Source organism: Bufo gargarizans, chromosome 7, assembly GCF_014858855.1.
Source record: "Bufo gargarizans isolate SCDJY-AF-19 chromosome 7, ASM1485885v1, whole genome shotgun sequence".
Classification (NCBI taxonomy): Eukaryota; Metazoa; Chordata; class Amphibia; order Anura; family Bufonidae; genus Bufo; species Bufo gargarizans.
This window is the reverse complement of record NC_058086.1, coordinates 24,833,061-24,847,540: the sequence shown is the minus strand read 5'-3', so window position 1 is coordinate 24,847,540 and position 14,480 is coordinate 24,833,061. Positions and strand designations below refer to the sequence as shown.

The 14,480-nt window shown below is 44.6% G+C and overlaps 1 protein-coding gene across 2 annotated transcripts in view; it reads right to left on the bottom strand.

Moving 5' to 3' along the window:
• Positions 1-2,904: 2,904 nt before the first annotated feature.
• IL17RE (interleukin 17 receptor E) overlaps positions 2,905-14,480 on the bottom strand; it is a 44,739-nt gene continuing 33,163 nt past the window's right edge. Inside the window, exons 11-16 of one of the 2 annotated variants that reach the window (XM_044301786.1) lie at positions 12,752-12,797; positions 10,932-11,086; positions 9,532-9,588; positions 6,727-6,781; positions 5,917-6,024; positions 2,905-4,389 (exon numbers count right to left, since the gene is read on the bottom strand). In XM_044301786.1, the coding sequence (XP_044157721.1) occupies positions 3,752-4,389; positions 5,917-6,024; positions 6,727-6,781; positions 9,532-9,588; positions 10,932-11,086; positions 12,752-12,797 (1,059 nt within the window). In that variant the 3' untranslated portion in view covers positions 2,905-3,751. Of the gene's footprint in view, positions 4,390-5,916; positions 6,025-6,726; positions 6,782-9,531; positions 9,592-10,931; positions 11,087-12,751; positions 12,798-14,480 lie in introns of both variants that reach the window. The other variant, XM_044301785.1, reaches the window with a different exon arrangement.

Sequence of the window (14,480 nt, the reverse complement as noted above, 5' to 3'; positions counted from 1 at the left end):
TCTGTATAGCGCCACCTGCTGTCTGTTCTTTTCCTCACTTCTCTGTCCACCTCACTGAGGTGGTCGCACGCGCTCAGTTTAGATTTTCAACTGTCACTAGCCTTATCTTCTCTTAGAAGCTGTGGCAGTTACAGGGAAAGAGCTACAGCAGAAAGGACACACTCTTTGAGCTGTCAGCCTGAAGTAAATCTAAGCAGAACAAATGGAGCAATGAATGTGGAGATCTCTGGATCCATGTGAGGTGCAGGGCCGGTTCTAGCTTTGTTAGAAAGAGATTGTCATGTGCTATATGGTGTCATTTTGTAATCTACATTATCTTATGTATGGAAGCAGCATAATAAAAGCACTTCACCTACCTTCCCTGGCCCCTGTCATCCAGTGCCGCAACTCTGTCTTCTCTCCTGGGCTGCCGCGGTGTTGTCCCGTATACAGCTGCAGCCAATCAGACAGCTGAGGCCAGTGATTAACTGCAGCGGTCACATATGGTATACAAGATAACACTGCTGCAAACAGCGCTGGATCGGAGGAGGCCAAGGTTGGTGAGTTTACATTTTTTATTATTTTACCAGCTTCTTTGAAGTTGCCCCCCCCCCCCCCCCCAAAAAAAAAAAATAATATTTGGATTTTCCAGTCTAAGAGACGACCAACCCAAGCCCTGGAACCTGAGCCCAATTGGAAAAAAACACACTGGAGCTGTGGCTTCAGGTCCCCATCGCACTATAAGTGGCTTGGTCCCGTGACTGCTGCAGCCAGCCACTGGCCTCAGCAGTCACATGTGCTAGAATGGCACATCACTGACATGAGACTATTGAAGTCAGTGATTGGTCACAGGCCCAGCCACTTCCTGTCCGGTGGGCAACTGAAGAGGGCAGGAACGGGGCTTGCAGGAAGGGTGGGACTGAGGTGAGAGTTTTTTGTTTTCTTTTTGTTTTTTAATTGGCTGCAGATTCCAGGGATTAGTTTGGACAGCTCCTAGGCTGGAAAACCCCTTTAATTTTTGACCGCAGCAGCCTCAAAAATCACTTCAAACAACATTATTTTTTAGATATTTTATTTAAGAACTGAATTAATCAGTAATTTTTTTCTGTTATAAAAATGTCCCCCCTCAGAACCTGTCAGTCCCTATAAACAATGTACAAGGCATATATCTTACATTTTATAACATGGCGGGAAATCTAGACGTGGACATTATGGCCAGCTTTAATGAAACCTTGACAACCAATCACAGCGAAGCTTTCATTTATAAGACCTAAAAGCTGCATTCTGATTGGTTGCTATGGGCAACAAGGCCAGATTTGTCGGTTTTGTCAAATGAGGGCCCCATGTCTTTAGGACTGTCCGTACAAATGCCCTGTTTTACCATCAGGACGTTACCTAAGCCCAACATTTTGTGGCCATAAGAGCTACACATGAGCCGTCAGATGACGGGATTCAAAAAAGCAGAAAGTCACAGCTTGCAAACAGACCTTGTATCTCAGCAAAGGGCTGAACATTTTTAATAAAAACCATTTGAATTTTATATTTTTTGCCCAAAAGGTGTAAAACGCAATCATTAAAAAAGAATTGCCCCCGAAGGTGTCCATAGCCTGTAATAGGTGTCGGTCTCTTAATAAAAAATGTGGCGCATCTTCTGGTCATCCGTGCAGAAGAGAAACACAGGCAGCTATGGTCTTTTGTAGACTTGTGCAATAATTCATGGCAGTTTTTGGTGTAAATTACAGTAAATATGGTATATCAGTCACTGGGAGGGCACACCCATTAACAATAAGCCCCGCCTACTTTTCCAAAAGTGGCAAGAGTGATGTAAAAATGAAATAAAGTTGCAAATGCAAAATGCAGCTTGAGCAAGAAGTTTGCAACTCTCGTATGCCAGAAAACTGCCGCACACAGGCTTTGATAAATTCCATGGTTTTGAGATATCAAGTACATACTTTTGGTCTGATATCATTCACATTTTAAATCATTTTAAATAATTCATCTGATCACTCGCCATACTCCATACATACTGTATGTACCAGCGTATAAAATATCAGGCCTTACATATGAAATATACCTCCTTGTTGCCCATAGCAACCAATCAGAATCCACAAGTTACTTGTGCCAGGAACAATATTCTACCTTTTTCAAACCAGCACCTGGATACATTTGTAAGTGCATTTTGAGCTTTTCAATAAAATGCATCCATATAGCGCCACCTGCTCCTAATTTTTTTTTTGTCCACCTCGCGGAGGTCGCACGCACTCTTTTTAAATCTTTAACTATCACCAGCCATAGCTACTGTTAAAAGCTGTGGTAGTTACAGGGAAAGAGCTACAGCAGCAGGAAGGACACACTCCCTAGAGTAAGGACACGCCCCCTGAGCTGCCAGCCTGAAGTAAATCTAGCAGAACAACTGGAGCAATGAATGGGGAGATCTCTGGATCCATGTGAGGCACAGGGATCCAGAGATCCGTTCCGCAAAAAGATAGAGCAAGTTCTATCTTTTTGCGGTGCGGTGCGGAAGCACGGAACGGAAACCCCAGAAAGCACTCCGTAGTGTTCCGTTCTGTTCTGCGCCATTCCGCATCTCCGGATTGGCGGACCCATTGAAATGAATGGGTCCGTATCCGTGATGCGGAATGGCCACGGAACGGTGCCCGTGTATTGCGGATCCGTGTGAACGAGCCCTTAGAAAGAGGTTGTCATGTTCTATAGGATGTCTGATTTTTGCATCGATTATGGCCTAATAAAGGAATTATCCCATGACTGATGCCAAAAAATGAAAATCAGACATACTACAGTACATGTCACTTTCTAACAAAGCTAGAACCAGCCCTGTACCTCACATGGATCCAGAGATTTCCCCATTCATTGCTCTGCTAGATTTATATCAGGCTCAGAGGGCATGTCCTTTCTGTTGTAGCTCTTTCCCTGTAACGGCCATCACTTCTAACAGACAGTGACAGTTGAAGATTTAAATTGGGCATGCGCGACCACCTCAGTGAGGCGGACAATAAATAAGGAAAATAACAAACAGCAGGTGGCGCTATACAGATACATTTAATTGAATAACTTACTGGCTATACAGAATTTTTTATGACATGCAATTACAGAAGTATTCAGATCCAGAGGCTGGTTTGAAAGATATATCCACGTGAAGCAAAGGATCAGGCAGTTGAATGTCCAACCTGCCCAATCTATGTTCCAATAAGAGACTTTGATAAGATTTTTGGAGGATCTGGGGGGCCAATGCCAAAAAATGTTGGGGGGGGGGGGGGAATTTACGTAGAATGATCCAGTTTGGGCTGGTGTGATATGCTCCAAATTTATTGAGAGGCACATACCGAATTTACGCCAAATTTTAGGGTCCTGTAAGCCCCACACATGTTTTAGAAACTGGCGAGTAAGGTATAAACAGGCAAAAAGGAGTCTTCTGGGGCCGCTAATCTGGGGCAAAGGGCTTAATAAATTCCCGCCAGGTTTTCAGAACCTTAAAGAGGTTTTTTGTACAAAAACTTTTACATACAAAAAGTGGAAGAGTTTCCCATAGTAGCCAATCCAATCCAGAAACGGGCCATACAAGGGGTGGAGCTTATGATCATACTCCTCTTCTCAATCTTAAAGGGCCACTACACAAAAATCATCAGCACCACTTAGTACCATCTATACAAAGCTTCGGACTCGACGCATCACAGAGTCCCATAAGTTGTCTCTCCTCATGGATCCGTCCAGGGTTTCATCTTTTTCCTCCGGGTCAGGTTGTCCTCGCTCGTTATCTGCTGACGTCTTCATCAAGTCTCTTTTTACAAATGTCTACGTGGTGCTGAAGACCCCGTCTTTTTTCGGAGCTTATCAGCTTTTTCATGAGGTATTTGGCGACGGCCTTGATCAGGCAAGGAGGAGATAGATAAGTAGTGTCTTGCAGATGGCTGACCAGTCTGCAGAGGTCTTTAAACAAGTGGTACCTGGAGATCTTCCTGAAGCATTTGGGGATGTCCTTCTTCTGGCAAAGTCCTTCAAAGTAGACCATTGTATAGTCCACCAGGTTTTCACGTCCACGGTGCACCTCAAAGTCTTTCTCCAGGCAGGACACGGCTGCTCCAAACAGATTCGTTGCGTCTTTGCTTCCAAGGCTGCTGACCTGGCATTTCTTCCATTGGTCGTACATGGTCCTGCTTTGTCTTGTCCACACGATCATCACTTTGCCTTTCCTTTGGCTCACCAGCTCCCTCTTCTGGTAAAACCAAGGCAGCATTCCAATTTGGCTGACCGTGTTCATGTCCCATAAGTCCAGGATGACCTCACATCCCAGGATGCTGTGCAGGAAGTCGGCGAAGGCGCAGATGAGGGTCTTGTACTCTGCCGAATCGGGGGAGTAGACGAGTAGGATGGTTCTTCTCCGGAGTGGAGCTGTGTGGAGAGAGTAAGCAATGATACAAGGTTTAGAGAGCAGCTCACCTTCCATGGGTAAATTGATAGACCCCAAAATTAGTCAGTCTATATGGCCTATGGTCTACTTCACCCTGTTAGACCCTCCTAGTGAACCGCATCTTCCACTTTAAGTCACACCCCTTACAGCGCCAACCACGATGCCCCGCAACAGCAGAATACCCAGGGGCCCTCAAGCAATCTGCATGCAACCGGACAGGATTTGTAGACAGATCCGGTCTCAGAAATGCATTGCAAGAACAGATCCGTCTGTCCGTTTCTATTTTTTTTCCACATTTGTACCGGTCTGCGCATTGCAGTATTTTTAATGCTGGATCCGGCACTAATACATTGCCGGCATTCCGGCAAGTGTTCCCGAATTTTGGAAGGAGATAAAACCACAGCATGCTGCGGTATTATCTCCGTCCTGAAAAGTCAAAAAGACTGAAATGATGCATCCTGATGATACTGAACAGATCGCTCTCCATTCAGAATGCATGGGGATAAAACTGATCAGTTCTTTTCCGGTATTGAGCCCCTAGGACGGAACTCTGTGCCGGAAAAGAAAAACGCTAGTGTGAAAGTACCCTTACCCGCAAAATACTGCCATCTAGTGCCTGCAAAAACATCACATGCTAAATGCAAAATTGTGCCATACAAAGCCAGCATAAGACCACCATACAGTGCCAATTAACTGTACATTACCCACATAATACTGTCATATAATGGCAGCAAAATTACCACACGTTAAATGTATTATAGTGCCATACTAAGTTAAAATAATACCACCATACAATGCAAGAAATTGTAGAACACATTGCCCACACGGTGCTGCTGAATACTGTCTGAAAAAGCAGCACCCAGTAAATGCATGATAGTGCCATTCAGTGCCAATAGGATGCCACCATACAGTACCAAACAACTGTACAATACATTGCTCTCATAATACTGCCAGATAGTGCCAGCATAAAAAAAAACACATGGTAAAGCCAATATAATACCACAATACAGTACACAGCAAGTGTGCAATACATTGCCCACATCATACTGTCATAGATTGCCTGCAAAAACATCAGACAGTGAATGCAGTATAGTGCCATACAGTGCCAATAGGATACCACCATACAGCACCAAACAACTGTACAATATACTGCCCTCATAATACTACCATATAATGACTGCAAAAACCCCACACAGTGTGTAATAGTGCCAAAATACCACCATACAGTGCAAATATACTTTACCCACATAATACTGCCACGTAGTGCTTGCCATAAACTACACAGTAAATGCATAATAGTGCCATATAAAGCAAAAAGAAAATACTGCAATACACTACCCAGACGAACAGCTGTACAATACTCTGCCCTCCCTAAAACCTCCATAATACTGTACAGTAAATGAATGATATAGCCATACAAAGCCAAAATAACACCGCCATACAGCACAAATAATATAATTAACGCCCTAGCAAATAATGATAGGTCAATGAAGACATTTTCTTCTCACCTGTAAAGATCTTCCGCGTCCTCTGATAAATGATGTAGACGATGAGAATCAGGGTGAAAATCACCAGCGACGTGACGAGAGCGAGGAGCCCCAGATGCTTGTGAGAAACTGGACAGGAAAGAGACAGAACAAAGAGTGAATAGAACCGCCCAACAATCCACAACCTATAGTGCCCCACCGACTGCATAACTAGCAATCCCATAGGGCAGGCATGCTCAACCGGCGGCCCTCCAGCTGTTTCAAAACTACAACTCCCAGCATGCCCAAACAGCCCACAGCTATCAGCCTACAGCAGGGCTTTGTGGGAGTTATAGTTTTACAACAGCTGGAGGGCCGCAGGTTGAGCATGCCTGCCATAGGGCATTCCAGTTATTGACGTTGCCCCCTTTACATGGAGGAGCTCTCTGTGATCAGATGGTAATAAGATGATGATGGAATTACTATTTCAGTGATTACCTAGTTAGCATACCCAATGAGATGGAGCTACACGTTCACCCCTTTACCGCCATCTCATGTGACGGGACCCACTGTCAGCATTTTTTATTTCACGTCGCTGAACCATATATTTAGAGCCTAGAGCTGTGATGGCTAACCTCCGGCACTCCAGCTGTGGTAAAACTACAACTCCCACTATGCACACTTGCTTGGCTGTTCTCAGAACTCTGCAGAAATGAATGGAGCATGCTGGGAGTCGTAGTTTCACCACAGCTGGAGTGCCGGATGTTAGCCATCACAGGCCTAGAGTAAGAATATAATTTCAAGACTACAACCCCCAGCGTGGTGAACAACTACAACAGTAGAAATACTCACAGTCAAATGAGCAGAGGAGATATGGATGTGAAACACGGACATCGGAGCGCCAAACCTGCGAGGAAAAGACAAACGTCAAATCAAGGTGCGAAGCAAGAAAATACTGTAGCTCCTCTAAAAGGGGTCAGTGCATGCGGGGTGTGACCACAGCCCATCACAGTCCGAATGGAGCCGCAACGTACATGTCTGACCACCCCTCAAGGGGGGTTTCCCATTCCAATGACGGGTGGGAGTCTCGTCAGTCAGGCCCCACGTTCTTTCATTGATCACCTATCCAGTGGATCAGTGATAACTGTTTTTGTCTGGAGTACCCCTTCAAATGGCAGACAGCGAGTACCTTCTACCAATCACATTCTATCCCCCACCAAACTGGACGGACTTCCTTTGTACTAAAAGACAAAAACATGGCTGCTTTATTACATAAACAGTGCCACCCCTGTCCACAGGTTGTATAAGGTATTGCAGTTCAGACACATTCACCACTATAGAGATGAGCTGCAATACCACACACAACCAGTAGTCAGGGGTGGCGCTGTTTTTGCATAACTGACACCATTTCTTTCTCTTAGGCCTCCTGCACACGACCGATTTTTCCCCCCGTTTACTGGCCGTTTTTTGCATTCCGTATACGGTCCGTTTAAAGATAGAACATGTCCTAGTATTGCCCGCAAATCACGTTTTGTGGCTCCATTCAAGTCAATGGGTCCACCAAAAAACGGAACACATACGGAAATGCATCCGTATGTCTTCCGTTTTTTGCAGACCTATCTATTGAAAATGTTATGCCCAGCCCAATTTTATCTATGTAATTACTGTATACTGTATATGCCATACGGAAAAACGGAACGGAAAAACGGAACAGAAACGGAAACACAACTGAAACAAAAAACGGAACAACGGATCTGTGAAAAACGGACCGCAAAACACTGAAAAAGGCCTCATGCACACGACCGTTGTTTTTTATTCCGTGTCCTTTTCTTCCGTTTTTCGTAATTTTCTGCGGACCCATTGACTTTCAATGGGTCAGTTGAAAACTCGGCTAATGCACCGTTTGTCATCCGCGTCCGTGATCCGTGGTTCCAGTCCGTCCAAAAAATATAACCTGTCCTATTTTTTTCACGGAAAACGGTTCGCAGATCCATTCAAGGCAATGGGACCGTGAAAAAACGCGGAGGCACACAAGATTGTCATCCGCGTCCGCGTGTCCGCGTCCGTTTTTTTCCTATCATTTGCATGGCAAACTTGACTTAGATTTTTTTTTTACTTTCCTTCATGTCTGGAGATCCTCCAAAAATAAAGGAAGACACACGGAACCAAAAACGGAAACGGATCACGGAACAACGGAACCCCATTTTGCCGGAACAGAACACAACAACGGTCGTGTGCATGAGGCCAAAGCCATACGGTTGTGTGCAGGAGGCCTTACTGAGGGAATGACTGCAGAGTCTAACTCTATTCACAACCAAAACATTGCAGATAACCCCCAACATCCCCCAGTAGATAAAGCAGCTCTACGCTGTGAAGACCCCTAGCCAACAGATCCTCATATCCCCCTCTTCCTAATGGCAGGGAGATGTAAAGCTCCCCGGAGGGTCCACCTACGAGTGGTGGAGATGCAGCGTGATAATGACGGTGCGCTGCTTGTGTCTGTGGCTTGTGTCGTTGGTACTGATTGTGTAACACTATTGTGCAACTATTGCCGAAAGCGGTAAAACAAAACAAAAAACGAAAGCTACAGTGAGGCCGGTTCAGGGGCGCAGCTGGGGTGGGGTTGGGGGGGTTGTCAGTGTAATTCTACAGGTCTAGGCAGCAACCTAAAGTTCAGGAGCTTTATACACTGATAGATCTGTATGCAGTGAGCTCCCTCTAGTGGTGGTTGCAGGAAGCAAGAATGTTTGCATTTATGTTGATTTATGCAGAGGATTTGGAGCTCTGTATCAGAAAAAAAAAACTTGTGTCACCTGGCAACACTGATGCAATGAGTTACGGTAACTACCAGGCATGGGGCCCAATAACTAAGGGGGCCCATCTCCACTCAGCTACTGATGTATATGGACAATGGAAGAGTACATTTCTTTTTTGCTTTATTTCTGTACACTACCATGCGTTTTCTCATACTATCGTGACATCGCTGTGAGCCTTACTGCTGTACTGTTACGTCACTGTGCACATTATGCCTACTATTGTGACATCGCTTTGTGCAATATCCATGTGCGTTACGGAAACCAACACAATCGTACGCTCCTCCTGGTCTGAACTTTGCTTGAAGGTGGTCACGTTGGAGTGGGGCCTCATTCCAAGTTTTTGCTATGGGGGCCCCATGGGTCCTGGTTACGCCCCTGACTGACGCCCCAAGGATACATGTCCAGGTTCTGTCGCCGCTTGCATCACAGCCTTTATATATGCATTTATTACATTGGCCTTGCAATTTTGGGCAATATCTATGTCCTGCATTTGTCAACTATCGGCCTTATGACCTAAGAAGTTCCTGTTTAGAGATTCAGCACCTTGGAAGCACAACAGAGGGTGACAATTAAAGGGGAACTCTGCCCGCAAATCACCCTCTGAGATTCGCAGTCAAATCTCTTAAAGGGGTCGCTTCCTTCCAAAAACAGCGCCAAATCTGTCCACAGGTTGTGTGGGGTATTGGAGCAAAGCTAGGAGTAATACCAGGTGCAACCTGTGGGCAGGGGTGGCGTTGTTTTTGGGAATTGGCTGAAGGTTCGCAGGAGAATGAATTATTTTTGTATCAAATAAGGAAATAACTATGGATCATTAACCGGCTGAACAGAAGCAAGTTCCTACCTTGATACAGTGTCCAATGCGGGGGCGAGGGAGTGATAGCTGAGATCCATTTTGATGCTGCTGAAAAAGACAAATTTTATGCACATACTTTAAAAAGGTATTTACATCTTGGGAAAATCCCTTTAAGTGTATGGCTGCAGTGGTGACCGCTGATGAGATGTCCACCAGGAACAGGATACAGATGGCACGGGACTCTTGGGGATAGAATTGTGCTACTTTCAATAGGTGAGTACATGGTGTGCCAACCGTGGAGGCAGACCACAAGATTGCCAACGGGTCCGGGGGAAAGGGGTCTTGATGCTGAACCTTTTATCCGATTACCAACATAGAGATTTTATGTTTCCATTGAGTGCAATGATTTCTATAAAATTCCTATGCACTGAGCTCCCCCTAGTGGTGGCTGCAGGCAGTTTTATTGTGTACAACAAGAAGCGAAAAAAAAGAGATTTATAATAATGCGGGGGAGATTTATCTATGTATTTATGGCAGCTACCTGGTACGAATACCGGTCATCCGTCCTGCGTAATATACCAGTATTTACTGTGTAATAAACCAGTCTATTGCTCAAATGGTCTACAGTAAGTATGAATTGTTTCTACCATTAAAGGGTTGATCCAGGATTTTACTGTTGATGGCCTATTGCAGGACAGTCTATCAACCAGGACAGGCCAGCATTGATGATCAGTAGCCCTGGTGGAGGACCTTGCCATTGGAGGTACCAACTCCATCCATTGTGTAGTGCATGGAGTTGGTTACCATTCACTTTAATGTAGTAATTAAAGGGCATCTGTCAGCAGTTTTGTACCTATGACACTGGCAGACCTGTTCCATGTGCGCTTGGCTGCTGAAGGCATCTGTGTTGGTCCCATGTTCATATGTGCCCGTATTGCTGAGAAAAATGATGTTTTAATATATGCAAATGAGCCTCTAGGAGCAACGGGGGCGGTACCATTACACCTAGAGACTCTGCTCTCTCTGCAAATGCCAGAACCTCTCCACTTTGACAACATCACACCTGGCCCTGTCAATCAAAGTGGAGAGGGCGCAGCAGTTGCAAATGGATCTTTTAGGTGTAATGACAACGCCCCCGTTGCTCTTAGAGGCTCATTTGCATATATTAAAACATCATATTACTCAGCAATGCAGGCACATATGAAGATGGGACCAACACAGATGCCTTCAGCTGCCAAGTGCACATGTAACAGGTCAGCCGGTGTCATAGGTACAAAACTGCTGACAGATGCCCTTTAACTCATTCTACTACACAATGGATGGAGCTGGGTAGTTCTGGCTCCGGAGCCGATCAGCTGGTCAGATACTGATGGCCTATCCGACGGATAGGGCATCAATAGTAAAATCCTGGACAACCCCTTCAAATCGACACTTGTCTAGCTGCTCACCGTGGATATATTATAGATGATGGACTGAAGGTCGCAGTCTCCAGTTTGCTGGTTTTGGCGACACATCGCTGCACTAAAAGATGCCGGAATTTGCGAGGATATTGTGAGCAGCACATCGAAAAGCTGAATCTTCAGGTCCATATTCCAGAGCCGATCTGAAGACAAGCAGAAGACAAAGTAATGCACCGAGATGCCAAGAGACACAGTTATAATGTATGTGCTAGTCCTCACTGTTGTACAGATTTTAGGACAGGATAAAAGCAGTGATGGCGGCGCATGGAGTGTCTGCAGGCCTGTAATATGGCCCCACACGGACTCCATGTGCCAGGTATGGGCATGGAGCCTAAGGAAAAAATCCCTCACTGCTGCATGGATATGTCTTACAGGGGCATCTCAATAAATTAGAATATCATCAAAAAGTTCATTTATTTCAGTAATTCAATTCTATAGATTCATTACACACCTTATTACCATTATTACCTTTAATGTTGATTAATATGGCTTACAGCTAATGAAAACCCAAAAGTCAGTATATCAGAAAATAAAAATATTGTGAAAAAATTCCATCTTGTAGACTCATGGTGTGACACAAAACACCTAAAAAGGTTTCCTAAGCCTTTAAATCGTCCCCCGCTCTGGTTCAGTAGCCTAGGCAATCATGGAGAAGACTTCTGACTCAACAGTTGTCCAGAAGACAGTCATTGGTACCTTCCACAAGGAGGGGAAGCCACAAAAAGGTGAGTGGAAGAAAAAAGTGTGGTGCACAAGCAACAGGGATAGCCGCACCCCTGAAAGGTATTGTCAATAAAAGGCCATTCAAGAATTTGGGGGAGATTCACAAGGAGTGGACTGCGGCTGGAGTCGGTGCTTCAAGAGCCTCCACACACAAACGTATCCAGGACATGGGCTACAACTGTCGTATTCCTTGTGTCAAACCACTCATGTCCCAGAGACAACGTCAGAAGCGTCTTACCCGAGCTAAGGAGAAAAAGGACCGAACTGTTGCTCAGTTCTCCAAAGTCCTGTTTTCATAAGAAAGTAGATTTTGCATTTCAAGGTCCCAGAGTCTGGAGGAAGAGTGGAGACACAATCCAAGTAGCTTGAAGTCCAATGTGAAGTTTCCACAGTCAGTGAAGGTTTGGGGAGCCATGTCTTCTCCTGGTGTTGGTCCACTGTGTTATATCAAGTCTAAAGTCAGCGCAGCCGTCTACCAGGACATTCCTTCCCTCTGCAGACAGGGGGCTGATTGTCCAGCAGGACTTGGCACCTGCCCACACTGCCAAAAGTACCAATGCCTGGTGTAATAACTTTGGGATCACTGTGCTTGACTGGCCAACAAACTCGCCAGTCCTAAACCCCATAGGGAATCTATGAGAGAGACACCAGGGCTAACAATGTAGAAGACCTAAAGGCCGCTATCAAAGCAACCTGGGCTTCCATGTCCCCTCAGCAGTGCCACAGGGTGATCGCCTCCATGACACCTCGATGCAGTAATTCATGCGAAAGGAACCCCGACCAAGTATTGAGAGCATTTACTGGACAGACTTGTCAGTAGGCCAACATTTTGTATTCATTTTAATAGTCTTGTATAATATTCTAATATTCTGAGATCCTGACTTTTGGGTTTTCATTACCTGTAAACCATATTTATGAAAAGATATAAAGGCTTGAACTAGATCACTCTGTGTGTAAAGAATCTATAGAATATATGAGGTTCGCTTTTTGAATTGAATTTGTAAATAAATTAACATTTCGATGAAATTATAATTGATTGAGATGCACCTGTATATTCGAGAAAGCTACGGTTTGTGTTTGCTTACCACTCCAATCTGGACATTTTATATGGGCGCGATTCCGTAATGAGAACTGTGAACAGACAGAATATACAATGCGAGATTAGTAAAATATGTGTGTACCCAACAGAGGCGCAACATGGAGGACCTCTATGTAAAATCTGCAATACTGATGTTTTCTTATGTAGCAGTTGGGGCTTTTAGCCCTTAGACACAAGGACCCAGGTGCAACTGCTACCCCTGGACCTCTTATAGCCGCACCCTTGATTCCCAAAGTCAGAAACTCTAACAGAGATAATACAAATCATTTACTCAAGGCAAAGTGCATTGCTATACAGATAACATAAACATACTGCTGAAAACGGACAATAGGGCATAAGATGTTCTGCACCGCCACCTGGTGGGCAAATTACTGTATAACAATGCACTGTGCTGCCATCTGTTGGCAAGGTTATTTCCAAGCTGTCCCACTGGTTTTGAGTGAAATACACATAAAATTTGGGCTTTTTTAGTTTTTTTCCCCACTGAATTAAGTGAGCAATAAGACGTAAGAAGCATCTGTCAGTAGGACCAGGCAAGATACTGCCTGGTAGGGTTGATCATACTGATTACATTGATACCTGCCTTGTGAAAATTGGTTGCGGCTTTTTCGAGAAAAATGACTTTTATTCTTCATGCAAATTAGGTCTTCACTAGTGTTGAGCGAACTTGTGTTTTAAGTTCGGCGTCTAAAGTTCGGGTTATCGAAGAATCACGTTATCGATTCTAAATTCAGTTATGGTCCGTGGTAGCGGAATCCATAACGCAAATCTTCGATAACCCGAACCCGAACTTTAGACGCCGGACTTAAAACACAAGTTCGCTCAACACTAGTCTTCGTGCACTAGTAGCACCTCAGCTACTCTACTATTCAGTGCTGGCCACATCCCTCAGTGCACTGAATGCCTCAAATTATTTCAGCTGCAATCAGTTTTCACAAGACAGGTATCATTTTAATCGGCAGGATCAATCCTACCAGACGACAGCATGCTTGGTTTACTGGGGTTGATCCTGCTGGTGCTCTTTAAGTTGTACACACTTGAGAGACTTTTTTTTTTTTGTGTGTGTAAATAGACCCCAAATTCTGTGCTGATAATTTTTTATATATATCTTTATAAAGGGTCATATTGTCATCGAGCTGGAAGATACTTAAACGATCTTTCTAGTTTTTCCTGCAGTGACCACTAGAGGGAGCTCAGGCGCTTATTGCAGTGTATGGACAGTAAGCTCCCTCTAGTGGTGGGATTTTATGATTGAACATTGAGAAAGCAAACAAGAGCTATCACCCTTATAACTAGGGATGTCCCGATACCATTTTTTTAAGACCGAGTACGAGTACCGATACTTTTATTTAAGTACTCACCGATACCAATTACCGATACCAATTATGGTGTGGTAATGTTTTTACAGCAAATTCTAATTCAATTTACAAACCTTGTACAAAGAAACAGCGGCGCAGTTGCTGATAGCAATGAAAAGAATTAAAGCTGGAATTTGGTTGCTATGGATAACTGCTTTTTACTTTTCCTTTGTGCAAGGGTTAATAAATGGGCATACAACAGTGTTTCCCAACCAATGTGCCTCCAGCTGTTGCAAAACTACAACTCCCAGCCAAAGGCTGTCCCGGCATGCTGGGAGGTGTAGTTTTGCAACAGCTGGAGGCACACTGGTTGGGAAACACTGGCATATAAGGAGGGGAATGGGCACATGAAGGGAG